At 40.6% G+C, this 21,482-nt stretch overlaps 2 protein-coding genes across 2 annotated transcripts in view; one reads left to right on the top strand and one right to left on the bottom strand.

Annotated features, from left to right (window-relative positions):
- The window catches only part of LOC149309123 (SWI/SNF-related matrix-associated actin-dependent regulator of chromatin subfamily D member 2-like), a 40,958-nt gene extending 35,934 nt beyond the window's left edge, over positions 1–5,024 (top strand). Inside the window, exons 11-13 of the mRNA XM_089531838.1 lie at positions 1,360–1,482; positions 2,699–2,800; positions 4,003–5,024. Of these exons, the coding sequence (XP_089387964.1) occupies positions 1,360–1,482; positions 2,699–2,800; positions 4,003–4,056 (279 nt within the window). The 3' untranslated portion in view covers positions 4,057–5,024. The remainder of the gene's footprint in view (positions 1–1,359; positions 1,483–2,698; positions 2,801–4,002) is intronic.
- A 2,355-nt stretch (positions 5,025–7,379) lies between these two features.
- On the bottom strand, positions 7,380–19,960 carry LOC149309122 (26S proteasome regulatory subunit 8). Its single transcript, XM_089531839.1, has 12 exons — positions 19,857–19,960; positions 17,112–17,183; positions 16,078–16,147; positions 14,803–14,900; positions 13,484–13,540; positions 13,082–13,312; positions 11,775–11,901; positions 10,803–10,993; positions 10,302–10,400; positions 8,899–9,009; positions 8,057–8,143; positions 7,380–7,543 (listed from the first exon to the last, which is right to left on the bottom strand). The coding sequence occupies exons 1-12, from the start codon at positions 19,902–19,904 to the stop codon at positions 7,490–7,492; spliced, it is 1,245 nt and encodes a 414-aa protein (XP_089387965.1). The 5' UTR covers positions 19,905–19,960; the 3' UTR covers positions 7,380–7,489.
- Positions 19,961–21,482: the final 1,522 nt, after the last annotated feature.

The raw sequence follows: 21,482 nt of genomic DNA, 5'->3' as shown, positions 1-21,482 counted from the left end.
CATAGGGAATGTTACATCCCTAGGTACCTTACATACCTCCACATCCCTTTACATGCATTAGTCTTGAGACTTTTATCCATCCATCCAGTTTACTATCCTGGAATTTTGGTCTTAAGGAAGTCCAAATTTGTAGCTGTAATTTAAAAAGTGCAAATAAACAAAATGTATGGGAAATCACCTAATGTATGTCACTTATGCTGCAGATTTCACTTTCCTATTGTGCATAGTATGAATTTCTGTTTTGTTTGGTTTCTATTTTTGTTTTATTTTTGTTAGGGTTTGGAAAAGCAGAATTGGTTTTCATAGCAGGTTGGCAGGATTAGGTTTGCAGGGGAATGAAGAAGGATTGGACAGCATACTTCATGAAGCCTGGTATCCACAGTGTTAAAATCCATGTAGGAAAGCTAGGAACTTGCATGGTAGTCATCAGAATGCATAACAGATTGGAGTCAGAATGTTCAGCACCTTGAGCTGGCAGCTAGGGTGATAGAAACAAAACATTTAAACCATGTTATAAGTATTTATGATTGGGGAGGGAAGAGAAAAAGGAAGGCTTTGACAAAATACAAACAGTGGCAGTAACAGAACATCTCACTCCTGAGATAATTCAGTCCATACCCCATACACTTCTGCCTGTTTTGCTCTTCTCCTTCCTCTTTCCCTTCAGTGATGTCTCTGTGATCAGTGAGCATGCTAACTTGACTTTCTGAAGAATTGGCACACTGCAGAAATGGCAGTCATCCGGAAATCTCAAGGCTCTTTTGTTGTAGAACTTGTTTTCTCCCAAGGACGAGGTATATAAACTTAGAATGTTAGGGAGATCCTGTGCCTCAAGGCCTGGAAATTATTCAGGAACAAAGGAGGGCAGTTGTGAAATGGATGTTCAAAAATAGACTGTGCATTTCTTTCCAGTTGTCCTCCCTTTACATCACCCTGTCAGAACAAAATGAAGCTATTACTCTACATCAGCCTCTCTGAAGCTGGTGCCAGTGGCCACATTGGCTGAAGATGATGGGAGATGTTGTCTAAAATATGTTGAGGGTACAGGGAGGGATGCTTTACAGCAATTATTCCATGGTATCCATTACCCTCAGTGTCATACTTGTGCTCTACACTTTTCTTTCCCAGAATCTTCTGTCTAATAAAAAAGTAATTTTAAAATAGCAGGAACTGCAAAAAGCAATGCCCCTACAATTTCAGAACATCTTTTTATTGGTGGCCTTTGCCAGTCTGCTGTGGGTAACAGCTGGCCTAGACCTGGAGGGCCATAGATCAGTATTTTCCCTTGGTTGTGGGATCACAGTTCCAAGCTTATTCAATGATGGGAATCATTCTGTCTCTCATAACTTTTCTCTTTAGATCCATGAAACTATTGAGTCCATCAACCAGCTGAAGACACAGCGAGATTTCATGCTGAGTTTCAGCAACAACCCCCAAGACTTCATACAAGAATGGATCAGATCTCAGCAGAGAGATTTAAAGGTAAATACATGACTTTGAAGAAACCATACAAGAGTGTGTAACTCAGCTAGTACAGTCCTAGGCATATCTCCTAAGAAGTAAACCCCATTGAGTTTATGGATTCACTCTCCTATGAGTGTGAAGGTATCTCATAAGTGTATGTGTGATGTTGCTGGAGGTCCTTCTAGATAACTTGGTGTTTGTTGCTGGCCCTGTGTGGCAACTCTTACAAGATTGGGCTGGGGTGTCAAGTTCCTCTTGTGGCTGACAGTTAAGTCTCTTGTTATATGTTTGTGTTCCTTGCTTACTGTCTGTATCTGCACTTCGAAAACTCAGATTAAGCGAAGATTTGGACAGGAGTCTGCATGTTTTCCTATGTTATGTGTGTACACACATCAATTAAACATTTTATCTTCACATGCACCAGTCCTGTACCGGCGCTGCAATTGGCGTGACTGGTGGATCTGCTGTCATGGATGTGGTTCCCCTCTTGATTTTATTGCCACTCTTCCTTCAGCTGGACTGAACTGAGTGAGCACTCTGCTGGTGCTGAACCTGTAGTCCAGGATTGGCAGAGCTTCCATTCAACCTGGACCATCTATGGGAGAAGTGCAGTAAAATCAAGGGTGGATTCACCACCCCTGAGACATCCAGCATTTCAGCTGATCTTGGTTGCCGATGTTCTCCCAGGTACAAGAGTGTGCAACTGTTTTTTTTCCTTAACCATATTTGTTTGCTGAACAAATCTGTGGTTTCAAAAGCTTACACAGAGAATTTTGAGTCTTTTTAGTTGGCCTAATAAATTTATTATCACAATATGGGCTGTATGTAATTAATACATAATATATTCCTTCTTCATCTTTTGCCAACTTACTATATCCTTTCCTCCTTTCTGTTCAAAAAATTCTTGAATCCTTTTGACTCCTGGATGTAGAACAGAGCTAAGCTGAACACTGCTAATTTATCCCATTTGGGTATGAAGAATAAGGGTGGGGTAGAAATGGCTCCATATGCTGAGGTTACTGTGCCATATTTGAGAGCTTGCTGGGAGCATCAGACTAGCTGCTGTTGCACATTTGGTTGGGTTATACTGATACTGGTCTACTGCAACAATTATTTATTTTCTGACAGACTCTCCCACTCACAAAGTCTTTTCAGTTTGAAACCCTAAATATTTGTCAGTACCCAAGCTTTCACATTCTAAATTGTCTTTTCCACATTCTGATTTTTTCCTTAGATCATCACAGATGTGGTTGGCAACCCAGAAGAGGAAAGGCGTTCTGAGTTCTATCAGCAGCCGTGGATGCAAGAAGCTGTTGGCAGACACATTTTTGCCAAGGTTTGAAGCAGCTAGTTTCACACAACCTTAATAAAGTGTTCTCTGGAATTTGGGGTCTTGCAGCATCTTTTTACCCTGAGTTAGGGCTGTCTGTTTTTAGTGTGGCATTCTAGACTGAAAGGTCTTAGAAACGTGTCTGATTCTTGCATTCTTTCCTTCCTTTCTTCATTCTGGATTCCTACCTATGGCTTTCTTCCCTTTCCCTGAATTCACTTTGTACTTACTGCTCCCAGCAACTGTAACAGAATCCACAGTTGTTTCCAGAGCTTGGAAGTAGAGACTAACAAGCAGTGCAGTTATCTATAATGAGTTTGTCATCACCACCTTTGTTAATGAGAATACTACAAATTCACCTTCCAGCTAGTGGGAAAGAAGTTACATTTTTGGTGTAACAAGTACCTTTTTCTAGGTACATCTGGGTCCAGTGGCAGGAGAAACTTGGAATATAAATTAAATAAATAAGTCTTAAAGTTACCTTTTAAATGACATTTTTATTGGCTTTGTAAGACAGAGATATAAAATAATGAGAGCCAGACTGGACTATGAGTTTGGAGTCAAGAGTTCAGATCCCCGTTCAGCCATGGAAACTCATTGGATGACTTTGGGCAAGTCACACACTCTCAGTCTCAGAGGAAGGTAAACAAATCTTGCCAAGAAAACCGTGTGAAAACCCCACCTTAGGGTTGCCTTCTGTTACAGTGTTTAACAAAACTATCTTGTCATGCTCCCCATTGCTTTTTCATTCATTTATTTTTTTAATTAAACTTCGTTGTTCTTTTGTGCCTTCAAGTTGTTTCCAACCACAATGTTTTATTTTAATGGACAAATGGAAAAGCAATGAGGAGCATGACAAGATCGTTTTGTTAAAAAACCATAATTGGTAACAGCAGTGATTTACGTCACAAACAGTGTGTATAATTCCTTTTCAAAAGTAACTTTCCAACTTATCTCTGGTGTTTCATTCCCATCCTCCTCCTTCATTTTATTGTTCCTTTACTTCTCTGAAATGGAGTAGATGGGAATGGAACAACTAGAGAGAGATTGGGAAGTAAATTTTAAAAAAAATGGGACTGGGAGTTTCGTGTCTTTGGAGTGCAAAGGAGATGCTGTTCTGCTTCTGCCAGAGAGGGACAAACAAGTATCTAGGTGCTTTTCCTCTCATTCACTCACATTTCCATTCCCATGACTGTTGTGTCTTCCAGGTTCAGCAGCGCAGACAAGAACTGGAACAAGTCCTTGGAGTTCGCCTTACTTAGTGTTGACATCTTTTTCATCTCTTCTGCACCTTGTGGTACTTTTGGAGTGGACTGACAGGCAGACTATGCTTGTCGAAAATCCTCTATCCCTAACAGGGCTGGGGGAAGTTATGCTGCCTGCCTCTGCTGCTCTTACTGTTAATGGGGAAAAAGGGAGGGGCACATTTTCAGGTATTCTCCTGAGACTAAACAAGAGTTAAAGCCTCCTTTTAAAGCAGGAAATGAGCTCCTTCCCTGACAAGACCCCAACTCTTCCTGTGCGCTTTGCCTCTGGGACACTGGGATTTTTTTGTTTTGTTTTGAGTTGCCTTCTACCTCTTAGCTGAGCCTCAGCAGTCTCTCTTGCAACGCAAGAAAGTTGCTGCTGCTGCTGCTGCTCACTGTTTAACCAAAGCTTTGTCCATTCCAAATTGCCAGTCCTGCTGGCATATAGTCTTTTGCACTATCTCTTTATTTGTGGGGAGCATTTTTTAAAAATATTTTTGTATTGAGGAAGGTTGTTTAATATGTACTGAGTTGGCCCCTTTCTACCCTATGCAACTGGTGTGGTGTGGTCTCAAAGGAATGGAGGTTTGCTCGGGCTTTTGCTGTTAATGACAATCAGTTTTTTTATTTCTTACTTGGCTCTCCAGTGTTTATGAGATTGAGAAGCTGGAGAGTGGGGACCAGTTGTGCTGTGGAGAGTCCATTTATTGCTTCAGGAATCATTACTGAGGCTACCAGTCAAGGGGAATCAGGTAACATTTGCCTCAGCCATCTCAGGCCCCTCTCAAGTGCCTTCACTCCCCAAGGCCCTGACCTCTCAGCACTTAAAATGTAGAAGATTTTCTTCCTGCTTTGTGGCCCTTCTCTTGAGATGTATGTGGCCAAGTAGGAGCTGATGGAATGTTCACTGATTTATGAGCAAAGATGTTGTGTTTTCTGTTTCTATGTTGAATGTTTTCTAATAAAAATATACTTAAGCAGTAGCTTCTTGTCATCTGATCTGTCTCCAGCCTCAGGAAAGGAGAATGCTCTTGATGAGCAATGAATGTTTTACACAAGGAGGGATGGAGATATGTGGCCTTCCAATGTACTGTTGAACTGCAACTCCCACTAGCCCTAGTCAAGTTAACCAACAATTACAGATAATAGAAGTTGTAGTCTAACATCTGGAGGACCAGACATTCCTACTAAGCAGTATAGATAGCAGAGGTTCGTAACTTTCAAACTGTGCACATATTAGTCCCCTGCAGTATTTTGGGGTGCTACACTTCCTGCCATCTCTCTGTCCATTAGAGAGGCAGATACCAGTAACTGTTATAAGCATTTTACACTATAGACCCAACAGTACAGTTTGTTGTCCCTTGGGAAGTCCAAAGGGGGAAACAAGTTTTGACCGATTCCAAGAGGAAATCTTTGCTTTGGGCATAATCCTTCAACTGACCGTTGGAATAGTTTTACCAGATGTGCCCTGTAATGTTTTGTCACTTGCTAGGAAGGGATGAATGGGTTTCAAATCATGCAGAAACTGGTCAGGCATTTCTCAGTACAATAATCTTTAAAGCAGCTTGTTCCTTTTAGCAGAGTAGTGGATACTCTGTACACATGTATGAAACTGCCAGGATAATGTGTTCCACATGTATGTGGGACAATAATAGAATCCAGTACATGTGCTTTGATGTCATAGAAACATGCACATCTTGACAGGGATGGGGAAAGTGCAGCTGCCAAAGCTTCCTGCCAGTCTTCCCTTCCCCCATTTTTAATCTTTGCAGTCACAATTTTCAGATTTTTGCTCCCAAATTATGTCAGTAGCTCCCCCCATGATCCTTAATCCCAAAACAGCACCATCTGCACCTTAAATACCTCCTTTTCTAGCAGTATCATGGCCAAAATGACTCCACTTGGTCTGATCAGTCAAGAGGTGGTTGTAACATATGTTGGGGTATAGCAGCCTAGAAAATTAACATCTGATCTCCTGTATAGTTGTCCACCTGTTTTAAGGGGAACGAAACCTCAATAAGCTCATCAGTGGCAAAGGATCATGGAAATGTCTATAAAAAGCAACATCTGACAACCCATTCAGTCCTCCATCCTTGTCTTAGATGTTATCTAAATAGTTTAAAATCTACTGGATTATTTCTCTGTTGCTCAAAAACTTCTGCCCCTTGGAATGGAAATGTCTTATCTTTTTCTAGATAAAATGTTTTTTTTTTTTAGAATACTTACCCATTTTGACTACTCAGCACACAATAATTATCAGTCTTTTTTAAACATTTGATACTTTTAAAAACTGAAGGCAGCCCTCTGGTTGCTGGACCTTCATTTGCAGAGATAGAACAAGGGAAATGAAGGTCAGCTGTCTGTCAAAACTGACAGCTACAAAATAAATTTTTCCTAGTGTTTTCTTTAATTCTTCTCCCCAGAAAAGGTACTACTCTGGCCTTTCAGACACTGCATAATATAAATCTGAGCATTGTTCAAGGGTGGGGGCTAATTTTGAAATATAGTAAAAATTCTTACTTTCCCTCTGCAGTTCAAAGCTAAGAGATATGACAGGCTTTAGTCCAGAAGTGGGAATTGTGCAAGGCTACTGGACTGCACTTTGTATCAGTCTAAGCTAGCAAAGTCAGTGCTAAGGAATTCTGGGACCTGCAGTTCAACATCTGGAGGGTTGCACAATTCTTACACTTTAAGCACCAGGTAAAGGCTGCTTCTTAAATGTATACAACAGTTTTATTCCTAGTAGATGGAAGGAGCCTGAACTGCACTGCACCTTTATAAACATTTTGCTATGTGTTTTGCAACACTTTCTAGAAACTGCTTTTAACTAGTTTCTCTCTCTAATGGCTCATTCATACAAGTTGACAACTGTGATTCTGATTTTATGATTTACGACTGTATAAAGCAAGACTTTTGTTGCTCATTTTCCCAAGCTGTCTTATCTCCACTGTCCAAATCTATTCACAGATGCACAATTGAAATTGCATGAAAGGAAACCAAAATAAGCAGACAGATGGTAGCTTCTGCCAAAGGAACTCACTCACACTTTTGCTTACCTGTTAGCTGGTACTGATGTGTATAAATTCTGCTCAAAATTATATGAAATAGTAGTGAATTCAGTCTTACGGACACTGGCTTCCCTTAAAAATGCTTTGATATAGGTGAAAAATTCAACCTTCTCTCTACCAGAGTCTACATCTTTCAACAGTTCATCTCCACCCCCAATTCTCTAAAACAGACTCTAAAAATGAGAATCGATTCTGAGAATTGATGGGGATTAAAACACACAAGGTCACACTGCAGGACATTTTTCCCCATACAATAACCACCAGTCAGAGGACTGTTAACACTCAGTTTTATTAGAGGAAAAAGGAAAGGGTGTAAATGTTACAGCAGAGATGGATGACCAGTGGCACAGGAAACAGCTGCGTTAGGCAGCAGTCACTTTTTATTTCCAGAGCTTCTTGATAGACATATTCTTCTCACTATCCTTTTGCATCACCTGCCAAGGAGAAGGGGCATTAGTATTAAGGTGAACAACATGGAATCTAAGCAACAGAGAAAAATAAAGTTAACCATCTTATGAATAATTTTATTCTAACTTTCTTGCCACTATATATGTAGATGGTAGCTTTAAGACAGAACTTGGGAAAAGTATTTTGTTGTAACTTCCTTTGTAAATATAACTCCCTGAATCCCCCGAAGTTATGATGGAGGATTCTGGGAATTGTGGTCCAGAAATGTTATTTTCCAGTTAACTGCTTTAAGATGACATGCAATACATATTGCTATCTCTTGGCATACTATACTTAGACAAGATGAAGTTTTCACTACTTGTAATTCCTCATGGATTTGTATGTTAGCCTCCTACTAGATGCAGATGGATGAAGGAAAGTATTTACTCTGCCACAGAATAAATCATGCAAGCTTTCCCAGTAGCTCCCTTCCAGCCACCTCTGATGGAGCAATCATGGAGTATTCTTTCCCACTCCCTCACATTCACAACTAACAGTACCTTTGCTACAGCCATTTCAAAGTCTTCTTGAGTTACGTGGACCCTCCTCTCCCTCAGTGCATACATGCCAGCTTCTGTACACACACCCTGAAAGAAATCCAAAAAGAATGTAAAAAATCAGGCAAGCCAACTTCTGTCCAATCCAAGGATAACAAAAATTCTTCTAACACAGTGAGAGTTTTGTAATCTCTACAGATAGTTAAATGCAATGTGCCACTATTAATGCAAGCAATAAATCTTGGCAATTACATCTCTGAAAGCATCTGGCAATACTATGCTTTCCTTCTGACGTTCACATTAATCTCTTTATGACACAAAAGATGTTAAAAAACAGTTCAATGCAGGAATGAGAATCATGCAGCCTAGATAATTTTTTGCAGCTCCTGAAAAAAAAAAGGCTCCCTGGAGCAGTTCTCTCAGCAAACAATATACTGTAGAAGATACAGGATAATCACACCTTGTAAGAACATGGATCTGCTCTTAAGACAAGGCATAAAGCCCCACTTGCATCTTGTTTTTGCCAGAAAATCCTGTCACTGCTACTTTTATGTAAAAGGGCTGATGCAACTCGAGCTGGAGAAATAGCCCCCAGACCTTGCCTAACCCTAGTCTAGTAAAATGAGTGCCAAACTAATGTTTAAATGTGTAAGTACAACAGCAGATATACATAGATTGAAGAACCATTTCACTACCTCTCTGTTTTTAGATCCTTTCTATTAAATTAAAGTTGAATAAAAACTTTAGAAAACATCCCTGCACAAAATTCTAGCAATGCGAAGCCAACATTAGTTGGAAAGTTTGTTCTCTGGCATTTCATCTCCTGTCCCAGCTTGCTGTTTTACCTTAACTTCAGCACCCGAGGCCCCTGGCATCAGCTCTGCAATCTTCCGCAGATTGATTCCCCTTGTTAGGTTCATCTTGCGAGAGTGAATCTTCAAGATGTCCAACCGGGCCTGTGGAGTTAATGAATTATTTTAGATGATAGAGAATGGCAAAAAATTTAGTCATTATGCCCAATGAAATCGATATCAACCCACAATACATGCTTAAAATGCTATATCGATGGTATAGTACTCCAGTAAAATTGGCATATATATTTAATAATAACTCTCCATTATGTTGGAAAAACTGGTTTGGTAGGGTCCTATCTTCATACATGATGGAATTGTCCAGTGATACAAGGATTCTGGCAGGATACAGAGGCAGACATTAATCAGATGATGGAATGCCACATTATCCCAGGTCTGGCACTACTAAATTTATTTAGAGGTGTGAATAAGGAAATAAAATACAGTGGTACCCCGGGTTACGAAAATAATTCGTTCCGCCGCCGCTTTCGTAACCCGAAAGGCTTTCGCAAGCCGAAAAGCCATAGGCGCTAATGGGGAAAAGCCGCGATTTGGTGCGAAATAGCGCCGAAAAGCACCAAAAGTTTTTTCGTAACCCGAAAAAACATTCGTAACGCGGAACAGTTTTTTTAAATAGATTTTTTTCGTAACCCGGAAATTTCGTAAGGCGGCGCATTCGTATCCCGGGGTACCACTGTAATACATAAAGATTTGCTTTCCTTTCTGTTATTAGCAGCCAGACAGGCGATTGCCAACAACGGGAAGAACCCTATAGTAGCCAGCTTAGACCTATGATATAAAAAGGTTTGGAATTTAGCACTATCAGAAAGACTAACATGGCAAGTAAGATGAGCAAAAGAACTGAAAGATAGTATCTTTGAGGTAACATTGTTCCCTTTTATTTCATATGTAAATCAAATTAATGAGGAAGGTAGTCATATTCTATTGACCTATGGTTCTGTTTGGAAAGGATTAATCCAATAGAACAAATAATTGCAGGGAAATTTATTTTGTACTTCAAGATCAGGATAACATAACTCATGCCCTATGTTCTACGTAAACATTTGTCATTGTTTTTGTGCTGTTGATCTACATTTGTCATGTTAATTTCTGAGTTTTTTAATGAATAAATGTGGATTTTTTTAAAAGAGTTAATGAATCACAGAATTGGAAGGGGTCTCATAGGCCATTGAGTCTAACCCCCATTCAATGCAGGAACTCCAGCCGGAGCATCCCCAGCAGGTAAGTGCCCAGACTCTTTTTGAAGCTATCCAAGAAAGCTACAATGAAGTAAGCACACAATACAATAGGGCAAGACTATCTCAAATTCTACACCAACAGTTGAGGAAGGCCTATGATAAGAAGTAATGCAGCCAGTCCCACCAACTCTCCCTTACCTCTTCATTTGGGGGAGGAAATTCAATTTTTCTGTCAATGCGGCCAGGACGAAGGAGGGCTGAATCCAAGATGTCTATGCGATTGGTTGCCATGATTACCTGAACAAGATACACAGACACACAGTTTTTATCAGTAGCCAACAGTCTGTTTTGGCCAGTCAGTGCCTACACCCACTCTGTATTTATCTCTAACCTCAGCCAACAATGGAAAAGTGTCTTCCCTAAGCTGTCTGTTGCCCACCTTCTCCTCTCCAGTTCTAATCTCACACACACCTCCTTGCTCCTCACTGCCAACCCAAAACCTGTCCTCTACTTTTCTTGAGGTACATGTGATCGGTTGGTGAAATGGCATGGCATGATCCATGGTCAAAAGTACCTTTAAAATAATTATTACCATGCCAAGAAAGGCAAAATGATGTGGTGTTTATAAATAGCATATACATTACTTTGCATAACTGACATAATGATGGAAAAAGCTAAGAAGCTCCTTTCTCAGCATACTTTGATGTTCTTAGTAGCCTCAAAACCATCCAGCTGGTTAAGGAGTTCCAACATCGTGCGCTGCACCTCGCTGTCCCCACCAGAGCCTCCCTCCAGGCGGGAGGAGCCAATGGAATCGATCTCATCCATGAAGATGATGGACGGAGCATGCTCCCGAGCCATGACAAAGAGTTCACGCACCATCCTTGCTCCTGCCACAACAGAACAAACGAGACGACTGAGCCCAGTAGAGCTGGGGAACCTCAATTCCAATTTAGCCCTCTGACTTTCCATGATACCATTTTGCAGTGGTTTCCCATCTTTGGTATACATTTTTCTCATTGTAAAAGGATAAAAAGCCCCTCCTGAGGTTTAAGTTACTGGAGGTAAGAGCTTTAAAATATGGTAGTATGTTTGGTTCAACCTTTTTGCCCTGCCTACCAGTGGAAGTTGACCCCTTGAGAAGTTCTCTGATAATGAATTTGGCTCTTTGGTTACAAGATTCCACTCTCACTTTGCCCTTGTATAATTATGGTAGTTCCGACAACAATTGCAGGAATCAACTTTGAATCACCCCCCACTCCAAATGCATAGCCCCTTCATAAAATGATAGGTTATTCTGTTTTGATCCCTCCTTCCTGACCCAAACTCTACTCCAAGGGATACTCCTGAAAGACTATAACATCCCTGCTGGATCACACCAAAGGACTGTCTAGTCCTGCATTCTGTTCCCACAGCAGCCAAATGGGTGTTCATGGTACACACATGCAGAAAACAAATTCAGTAACACTACAGTGCTCACTGAAGTGACATCCCCTTCCAGAAGTATGGCATTGGGCTACAGAAGTCAGACATCGCTGAACAAGCCCTGATCTGGTCACACTCCACTATACCCATTTTGTATTTCACAAACAGTGACCAGTGTTTTCCAGATATTCATCAACGTTGTGCATTATAGCTTCCCAGCTTCCTTAGGCCCCCTTCATCACTCACCTTCCCCAATGAACTTCTGAACAAGCTCAGAGCCAGAGACACGGATGAAGGTGCAGTCAGTGTGATGAGCCACTGCTCGGGCGAGCAAAGTTTTCCCTGTCCCGGGAGGTCCATACAGCAGAACACCCTGCAAAAAGAGTTGGAGGAACAGACTTAATAGAGAGGAGCAGAAACATGTGGCAGCAGGCCACCCTGCCAACTCATGTCCCAAGCAGTTGTCCATTTTCCATCACTGTGCCATTGTAAGAGGTGCCACAGCCTTCAGAGAGTGGGAGATCAACAGTGAATATGTGTATTTCTGTGCAAGGATAGAGCCATGGCCTATGAAGTATTAGCCCCAGTAGCAATTTATACCTATATGAGCCAGCATGGTATAGTGATTTGAGTGATAACACTAGGATTCTGCAGACCAGGATTCAAATCCCTGCTCAGCCACAGAAACCCACTGGGAGACCATGGGTAAAAGTCTCGGAGAAGGGCATTGGCAACCCCTCGTCTGAACACATCTTGCCAAGAAAATATAATATAAAATAATAGGGTTGATTTAGAGTTGCTCTAAGTCAGAAATAACTTGAAGACACACAACAAACCAATTTACACCAGGACTCAGTCTTCATATACATGTGACGAAGAAAATTTGTTTGATAACATACAGCATGCATGCCACTCACTACCCAAGTGGCATAGATGCAGCCATATCTGCAATAGGTGGGTAGGTGGGGAGGAAATCCAAATAAGGAAGATGTGACTTTAAGAGAGGTGTAATAATAATAATAATAATAATAATAATAATAATTATAGCCCGCCTTTTCACAAGGAATCAAGGCAGGTTACAACATCAGAAAAAACAGTAAATGACCTGCTACCCCTTTCTTTAAAAGGTTATCACAGTGTAAGAGCCTGTCATCTTCCATGGAAGAGTCTTCCATTTTGATGTGAGCCTAGGGAGCACAGCAGGAAGCTACTTTATACCAAGCCAAATCATTGGTCTATCTAGCCTCAATGGCAGTAGTTTTCCATGATCTCAATCAAACTCTTTCCTAGCCATATACCTGAGACTTAAGCAAGAATGCTTGGGAACTCAGCCTGAGCTTCTTGCAATAAGGGATGCACTACAGTGCAGACTAACATGCAGACATAGCCCTTCCTTAAGATTTGAAGGAAAAAAAGTGTTCTTGTTTCCTAGGATTTATATTTCACTCTTTGTACACATAATTTATAGTCAGGTAGAAGTAAAATCTAACCCAGTTCTCTGTCACTAGGCTGGCCCAATGAGATGGTACTTACACACATTCTGAAGTACTTACTTTTGGTTGAGCAATGCCTAAAGCTTCAAAGAGCTCTGGATGTTTGACAGGGAGCTCAATGACTTCCTTGATCTCCTTGATCTGCTTGTCAAGGCCACCAATCATCTCATAAGTGGAGTCTGGCACTTTCTCCACCATCATCAATGAGACCAGGGGGTCAACCTTATTTGGAAGGATCTTGTGAAGTGTGTAGCTGTCGTTCCGCAAGGCAACACGGCAGTTTGGTGTCACCTAGATGGTAAAAGGAACAAACAAGAAATAACTGCAGCATCCCAGGATTTCCAATGGATATTTCAAAGACACATGACCAACCCCCTCCAAAACACCCACGAAACCCATAGGGAGAGTGGAATTCACAAATGCTACGTCTGAAAGGTCAGGCATAACTCAATAGATACTCACATCATTGATGTCTATGTTTTTATCCACATCAACCACAAACTTGCCTTCTGGGTGAACCTGGGATAGAGGAGAACCGGTTCAAACCATGAAAACAGAGCACATGCAGCACGAACAGAGAACAAGCCAATACAAATAAGTTAGAAATCAGCCCCACACCAGGGATTTCTGTAGTTTCTTCAGCCTAAACCTGAGTTAAATTACAAGGTAACATGAAGTTATTAAAAATAATTGTTGATGTAAAATGTAGTTTAATCAGTTTCTTGCCTTTTCAGCTATATGTATCAAAACCAGGGTTCACTCTTTACCAGGATATTCAGTTGTTTTGCAGCTTCTGTTTAGAAACAATGTAGCTAAGAGAATAAACTGTGATCTAGGAAGACCCTGGATCTATATCTCACTTTGACCATCAACTCAGTAGGTGGCCTTGGGCACCCCATTATTGCAAGGGGGGGAATCATACATCTCTCTAGAGGTCGTTGGAACACAACTCCCAGTACTCTGCACTAGGCAAGGCTGGTGGAAGCTGCAGACTAACAACATCTGGAGGGCAACATGATTCCCATCCTTCCATTATTTTTACCCATCTGCAATACAGGAATATTTATTTATTATTTATTTAAGTCATTTATCTACCACCTCTCAGTCATCAGGGTCCTCAAAGCAATGGACAATGGGGTAAACAATAGAATACTGTACTAATTAACCAAAAACTACACAGTATGTACTATATTTTACCCTAAAAGCAGGCCACTATCATATATGCATTCCCTCACTCCTGCTGTCATCCACACAGCCTTTTTGATTTATCTTTGCAAGCAATCCTGCGAGGCAACTTAAAATGAAAAATGATCACTAGCCTGGATCACTCAGTGAAATTCACAGCTGAATGTGAATTGGAACCTAGGTCTTCCCTAGACCTAATCTGACACTTTGAATAATATTCATACTGTAAACATTCAACAGTACTATTTGAATGATACTATTATAAGCATTCAAGAAGACCAGACAGTGAAGTGGTTTGAATGTTGAATTATGAGAGTAGAAGACAAAGGTTCAAATCCCCATTCAGCCAAGGAAACATACAGGGTGTCCTTAGGTAAATCACAGTCTTTCAGCCTAAGGAAAAGGCAGACTTCTTCTTAATAAATATTGCCAAGAAAATTCTAATAGGGTCACCGTAAGACATCAAAGTAAACTTGAAGGCACTTAAAACAACAGCTTGTTCTCAATCCAGAATTCCAAGGTACACTCAAAGTCTCTCCCTCCCAATTCAACTGACAAACAAGCATCTGATACAGGTATGCAAGGGATAACTATACCTTGACTAGCACCTTCTTTTTGTCCATCGCTCTCACCACTTCACCCACATAGGAACCCTGTTCCTGCAGAAGCTGCAGCTCCTCACGAAGCAGGCGAACTGTGGTTGGAAGAGGGGAAACAAAATGTCATTAGCTTAGGGTGTGTGTGTGTGAAGGGATCCGTTTTTGTCAATGAAGACATAACCTTGACTTCTCCTTCCAAGAAAAGTACTGAAGCCATGGGGAAAATCTTGTACTGTTCATTAACAGAGAAAAGGTTTAGAGAAACTGGAAAAAATGCATAACTAATTTTCTTACAAGTGCCAAACACTTCTTTTCCATACAGGTGTGACATAAAGTGTTGGCTGCATAATCATAGAGTTTTCTTTGACCATGCTGGCTCTTCTGCTTAGTAATGGAGATGAACATCGCCTCCTACATTGGACACAACTTGACAACATTGTCAAAGGGGGGATAACTTTACCTTTACTTATAATTGCATGATTCTCTGTCTCTAAAGTATAAATGTCTCATAATTTGTTACAAATATACCAAGTGTGGAGGAACAGTGTAAAAGATGGAATGGCAAACTACTTCAGCATAAGGAAGCAAACAGATCTTGGTACAGATAATTTACAAAAATGGCAGAGGAGAAGGGGAGATAGAATTTAAAAAAGAATCCCTCAACAGTATAACAAACAAGGACCTTTTTATTATCTGGGCTCCTATTTGAGTTTCTATTTCCACATACAGCATTATCTAGAAACAACAGGAGAACCATTGCAATTTCGTGAGACTAATACAAGCATTGACCACTACTTCCAACTGCTTCCAACTCTCTGAAAAAGTAACGAACATCTACAGACCGACATAATTTGAGTTCTACAAGCCAACAATATACAGCTGCTTCAGTGACTTAATATTTTTAATTGTCTTACATTTTAGAATCTGTTCTGAAAAAGATGCTGCTCACACAATTATTTTTAAAAACTGCTTTAAAAAGCAAGTAATATATACTCCTACTCAGTTTTCTAGAAGCAAAAATAGTATTTAATAAACTTTCCTTTTACATTATTTATCTGGTAAAAATGTGATAGATGCCCAAGAACAAAGGGGGAACATCTTTCCTCAATATTTTTCATTCTTTCCTTCCAGATTAAGTGTTTCTAAATCTATGCACCAATGCCTGCTCAATTCGTACAGTATTTGTGTGCATGTCCAGTTTCTCCCAAGCCTTCTCTCTACATCCTGGTCACAAAACCAATGTTGCAGATAACAGAGTTGTTCCCAACTTACCCTTAGCATTGAGTTCATTTCGTTGAGCCTGCAGCCGTCTGAGGTTCTGGCTCTTATCGTTGACTATTAACTTAGAGGAGGAAAGAAAGACAGACAATAAATCATCCCCCAAAACACAGCAATTGAGTCCAACTGCTACTGGGAAGTCAGTGTCAATTCACTAAGCTTACGACAGCAAGACTAGCCTAGCAGAAGATATCAACTAGAGAATAAGCAACTAAAGAATGTTCAGTTTTTTTCACCGATTGTCAATTGGATTCTTGCCCTGGCTGGGAATCCAAAGATGATAGGCAGCTGCACTATCTCTGTCCTGGTGAGAAGAGAAGCAGCATGACTCAAACTGATGTACATACTAGCACCTCACTGTTTTGTCCTGGCCTTGTTCAAAATGAACTAATGCCTCTCTTACCCTCACTTCTCATACATCTTGGTTTTATTTATTTATTTTGTTAAGAGCAGACATATCTTTTGGGTACAGCGGAACAGATTTAAGCATATATCCTTTCCTGTGAAAATGCATACCTCAGAAGATGATTAATTTATGTCAAAACTACTCCCATTATATTTTGGAATACATATTTGTCTCCCTCTATAGAATATAAGACCAAGAGTAGAACTGTGTTTTCTGCCAATTTTTAAAACAGCGCTTACATAATGGAAGCACTATAGAAATATAAATAATATCTAAGGGGAATATGAAGCTGGATGACTGAAAGCTTCTCCAGCCGAATGGCCTTGCTAGCTGTGGAAAACAGGGAATGTAGACTAACACATCTGGAGGGTGTCAGGATGTGAGAGCTAGGCTAGCCCAGCCTAATAATGCCCTACATACAGTATTAGCCAATTTCAACTAAACCACACATTTCCCTGACTGTGAGAAGCAATTAGAATTTGACAATTCCTCTGCAAATCCACCCACCCATTTCCAGAAAAATCTCATAGAATCATAGAGTTGGAAGAGACCACAAGAGCCATCCAGTCCAACCCCCTGCCATGCAGGAAATCCAAATCAAAACATCCCCAACAGATCTCACCTGTAGTTCCTCAATCTTGGACAGGTAATACTGGCGCAGTCCGGTCCCACCCTTGCCCTCATCCAGCTCCATCTGCCCAAAAAAGATGTGATGAGAAGAAAAGTAAGAAAAGACCACCACAAGAAAGAAGACACATAATTAAAATTACAGCTCTCTTTTCACAACATGAATCGTCCTTATTCCCTGCAATTAGTTTAACATCTCTCCCTAGTCCATAAAGTAACACCTCCTCTGTTCAGAACATGTACATCATAACCTTCAGACTTCCAACATGGGCAGACTTTCTCTTTCCATCCCTGATGCCCTCCCCTCCAAATACATAAGTAGTAACTTCAATTTCATGAAAATACAAGACAACTCAATATCTTGCATTCTCGTGCATGCTCTGATTTTTACTATTCACTGAGAAATCATTTGAGAATTTATATTACACCCGAGAAGAGAAAAATGTTTGTGCCTATGTGTATGGAGGTGTGCATGCACATGTAAATGTACCTTCACATTATTTCTCGCCTCTTTCAAATCCTACCCCTCAATAGGCTTGAGTGAATTCTTGCACCAGCCTTGGCCAGCTGAGCAGCTTCCCAATGTACACTACAAGCCTCACCATTCACAACAGTGACTATACTGTCAAAGGTTCATAATAGTTGTAGTCCAATATAGGCAATATATGCCTGCAAATTATTTCTGACATTGGGCCCTATCACAGGACTTTCTTGGCAAGGTTTGGTCAGATCGGGCTTGCTATTGCCAGGTCAACTTATTTACAGGTCAGCATTTTAATGTGATAGAAGCTCTTTCAGATTTCCCCATGCAGTCGGCAGAGCAGTTTATTCTCCCATCTGCTGTCTGAGGAGTGAAGGACTCAACAAAAGCTGAAACGATGAAGCAAAAAGCCTCAATTAGAGTCTCTCTTGCCGTCCGCACACAAATACACACATTGGAGGAGCTTCCATGTTTTACCCTCAACTTATCCATGGGTCATGGCAAAATCCATAATATTGGCCCCCAAATCTGACTTCTACTTATACATGAAGTTAACTTATAGTTGAGTATAGACAGTAATTGGCATTGTTATCTTGTGTATGTGGACCTGTATAATTGTTTGCTATTTTGAGTTTGTTGGAGTTTGTGGTACGCATTTTAGTACATGAATGCTTTTCTATTATTGTTTTGTCTTGTATATTGTGAACTTAAGTACGGTCGGCCCTCCTTATCCACAGATCTTTTTTATCTATGGATTCAAGCGTCCATGGCTTGATAATATTTTTTAAAAAGAGTATAAATTACAAGTAGCAAACCTTGATTTTGCCATTTTATATAAGAGACACCATTTTGCTATGCCACTGTATTTAATAGGATTTGAGCATCCACGGATTTTGTTATCCACGGGGGAATCCCGGAACCAAACCCCAGCGGATACCAAGGGCCCACTGCACTGCATTGTAAATGTAAACTGTTTTGCATTATATATTGTGAACCTAAGTACTGCATTGCTTTATTTTAAAAACTGGTGTTTTTATTGAAAATTAATAAATAAAAAGACAAATGGAAGATGAAGAGTAAAGAAGATAGATAAGAAATGTACAGTATAGTAAGGTGGAATAGTAGAGAAGAAAGAAATGAGGGAGTCGGGGCAAGTGCAGAAGGTTTGAGTATGTAGGAGAAGGTATGCATAAGGGTAAATAAGGGCTCAAACGAACAAGCCAAAATAAAGCTGCTTTGGGTCACTTTGGAGGTATGCTGTTTAAATGACACATGTGTCCTAAGAGTCCAGAAGCCACGCCAAAGCTGTGCTCTAGTCCTTAGGCCGGGAGACACATGCATCATTTAAACAGCATACCTCCAAAGTGACCCAAAGCAACTTTATTTTGGCTTAGGCCCTAAGACAGGATTCGAGAAGGGAGGTTATGATCTTGAAGTTTAGAGGAGTGTAAGAAGGATGTTGTTAGCAGAGAAAAGCTAGAAGGGGTATTTGGAAAGGCTAAAAGTGACAATGACAGAAATGATGTTGAAGATTAAGAAGAAAACACGAAAACGAGAATTTAATTCCATATTTCACACATATTCTTAGATTATAACTAAAACAGTGTGTATGTAAAGATTTGTATTGGGTTGTTTTAATAATGAAGTTTTTTAAATTAAAAAATAATAAATAAAAAGAGAAAAATATAATAATAATAATAATAATAATAATGATTTATTTATAGCTCACCCAATCGCAAGGAATCCAGGAATACAGAGAATACAATAAAAATAAAATACAATGAATAAATGAAATACAATAAAATAAGAAGAGAGCGACGGGAGTTACAGAATTCTGTAACTGTAGATAAGATAAGAGATAAGGTGATGAGAGATAAGATAACTGTAGGAAATGTAGAGAGTAGCAGGAAGAGAGGAAGGCCACAGTTCAAATGGATAGAGTCCATGAAGGAGGGCAGGAGTATGGATTTGTAGGACCTGAGCAAAGCAATGGAGGACAGGGGCTCTTAGAGGTGTCCCACCCACGGGAAAGCAGTCAACAACAACAACAACAAACTGCTTTGTTTCTACAATGTGGATACACACTGAGTTGAGCACTCTAACCATTAGACCACACTGCCTCTTTTACTAATGTGCGTGTCCCTCCAACTTCTTTTTCGACGACCCCCCCCCCAACAATTTCTCCCTCCAGCCCCCACAATACAACCAAGAGCTGACACCCTTCTCCAGCCACTGAAGCAGAGGAATGACTAAGCCTACCTGCTCCGGCCCTTCCACCGCCATTTTCTCTTTCGCCGGGATCAACATCCTCACAAATGCGCATGCGCGCGATTCGAAGGCTGGCCCTTGTAGAGAGCTTCTCTTCCTGCTTCCTTTTTTTCCGTTTTGCCCTTAACCAAGATGGCGACTTCTACTTCTTACTCGGGCATGACGCCTAGACCTTATAGGAAGCTGCTCTTCCTGCTTCCTTTTTTTCATTTTGCCCTTAACAAAGATGGCGAAAGCCACTTCTTTACTCGGGCCAGGAGCCTAGTGTGCTCTCCTCTTTAAGGGTCGGGCGGCTCAAGAGAGCAAGCCTCTATAGTTCCGGTTTGCAGACTAGTGCAGAGGTTCACTGAGTTTTTAATAATAATAATGATAATAATGATAATAATTTATTTATACCCTGCCTCTCTGTGCCTCTCGGGGCGGCTTACAAGTTAAAACAGTACAAAACCATATCCCAATCTCCCACTCATTGATAATATTAATAATAATAACAACAGCAGCAGCAGCAACAACAACAACAACAACAACAATAATAATAATAAAAAGAGGGGTGGGCAAAGTGAGCCTGGTAGTGCTTTTGACCGCTTAGCACAAGTTCTGGAGGACTATGGACACTTTTGGGTCCAAAACACACTAATTGCAGAAACAGTCCAGTTTTGAGACCACTTTAACTGTCCTGGCTAAATGCTAGGGAATTGTGGGAATTGTTGTTTTATGAGACATTTAGCTTTCTCTGTCAAAGAGCTCTGTTGCCACAGTAAACAACAGTTCCCAGAATTCCCTAGCACTGAGCCAGGGCAGTTAAAGGGGTCTCAAACTGGATTATTTTTGCAGTGTGTTTTGTACTTTAGTGCATCCACACCACACAATTATAGCAGTTTGACTCCACTTTAACTGCCTGTGGCTCCATCCTATGAAATCCTGGCATTTGAAGTATTATGAGGGACTTCGAACTTTCTTTTAACCAGAGAGGACACTTTAGTCTTGTATAGTTTTACTGCTGTAGCTGAGCTGAGGAGTAGAAGTGGGGAGAAAAGAATAGATTGAAACTACTGAATGGAAAGGAATTCTGGGAATTGTAGTTTCTTGTGTCACCAGAGCTATCTGACAGAAAAGGCTCAGTGTCTCACAAAACAAAAAGGTAAACGTCTCACAAAACAGTACACCCGCACTGCAGAAATAATCCATTTTAAACTGCTATGGCTCAACACCATGGAATCATGGGAAGTGTAGTTTTGTGAGACATTTAGCTTCTCTGTCCTACAGCTCTGGTGCCCTACCAAACTACAATTCCCAGAATCCCATGGCTGTTAACGAAGTGAGAAACTGGGTTTATTCCTGCTGCTCAGGTTTTCTCATTGGAAAACTTCTGCGCATGCGCTTTTTCGCGTCAGGCAAGAAGCGACGCTTTGTGGACGCCATCTTGGTAGGGTAATTGGTTTTTCTTTTTATTTTTAACGCTTTTCTGAGAAGACAGTGGCGATGTGCTTAACGAACCACGTTATTTCAGTCCCCCGTGATGTCAGAGAAACATTTTTGCGTTTCTTTTAACGCCTTTCGGGACTTTTCCGCCACACTCAACATGGCTACGGAAGGGGAGACGTTTGCGGAAGAGGA

Source organism: Sceloporus occidentalis, unplaced genomic scaffold, assembly GCF_023333645.1.
Source record: "Sceloporus occidentalis isolate IW3139 unplaced genomic scaffold, rSceOcc1.0.p SCAF_7, whole genome shotgun sequence".
NCBI classification, from domain to species: domain Eukaryota; kingdom Metazoa; phylum Chordata; class Lepidosauria; order Squamata; family Phrynosomatidae; genus Sceloporus; species Sceloporus occidentalis.
The sequence above is the reverse complement of the archived record's forward strand: the minus strand, read 5'-3'. Positions and strand labels throughout refer to the sequence as shown.

Coding starts and splice junctions, on each gene's coding strand:
- LOC149309122 (XM_089531839.1), bottom strand. CDS start 19,904: ATGTTGATCCCGGCGAAAGAGAAAATGGCGGTGGAAGGGCCGGAGCAG. Junction 17,184..19,856: donor CGGTGGAAGGGCCGGAGCAG/GTAGGCTTAGTC, acceptor TTTTTTGGGCAG/ATGGAGCTGGATGAGGGCAA. Junction 9,010..10,301: donor TTCCTCCCCCAAATGAAGAG/GTAAGGGAGAGT, acceptor TTAACTCCACAG/GCCCGGTTGGACATCTTGAA.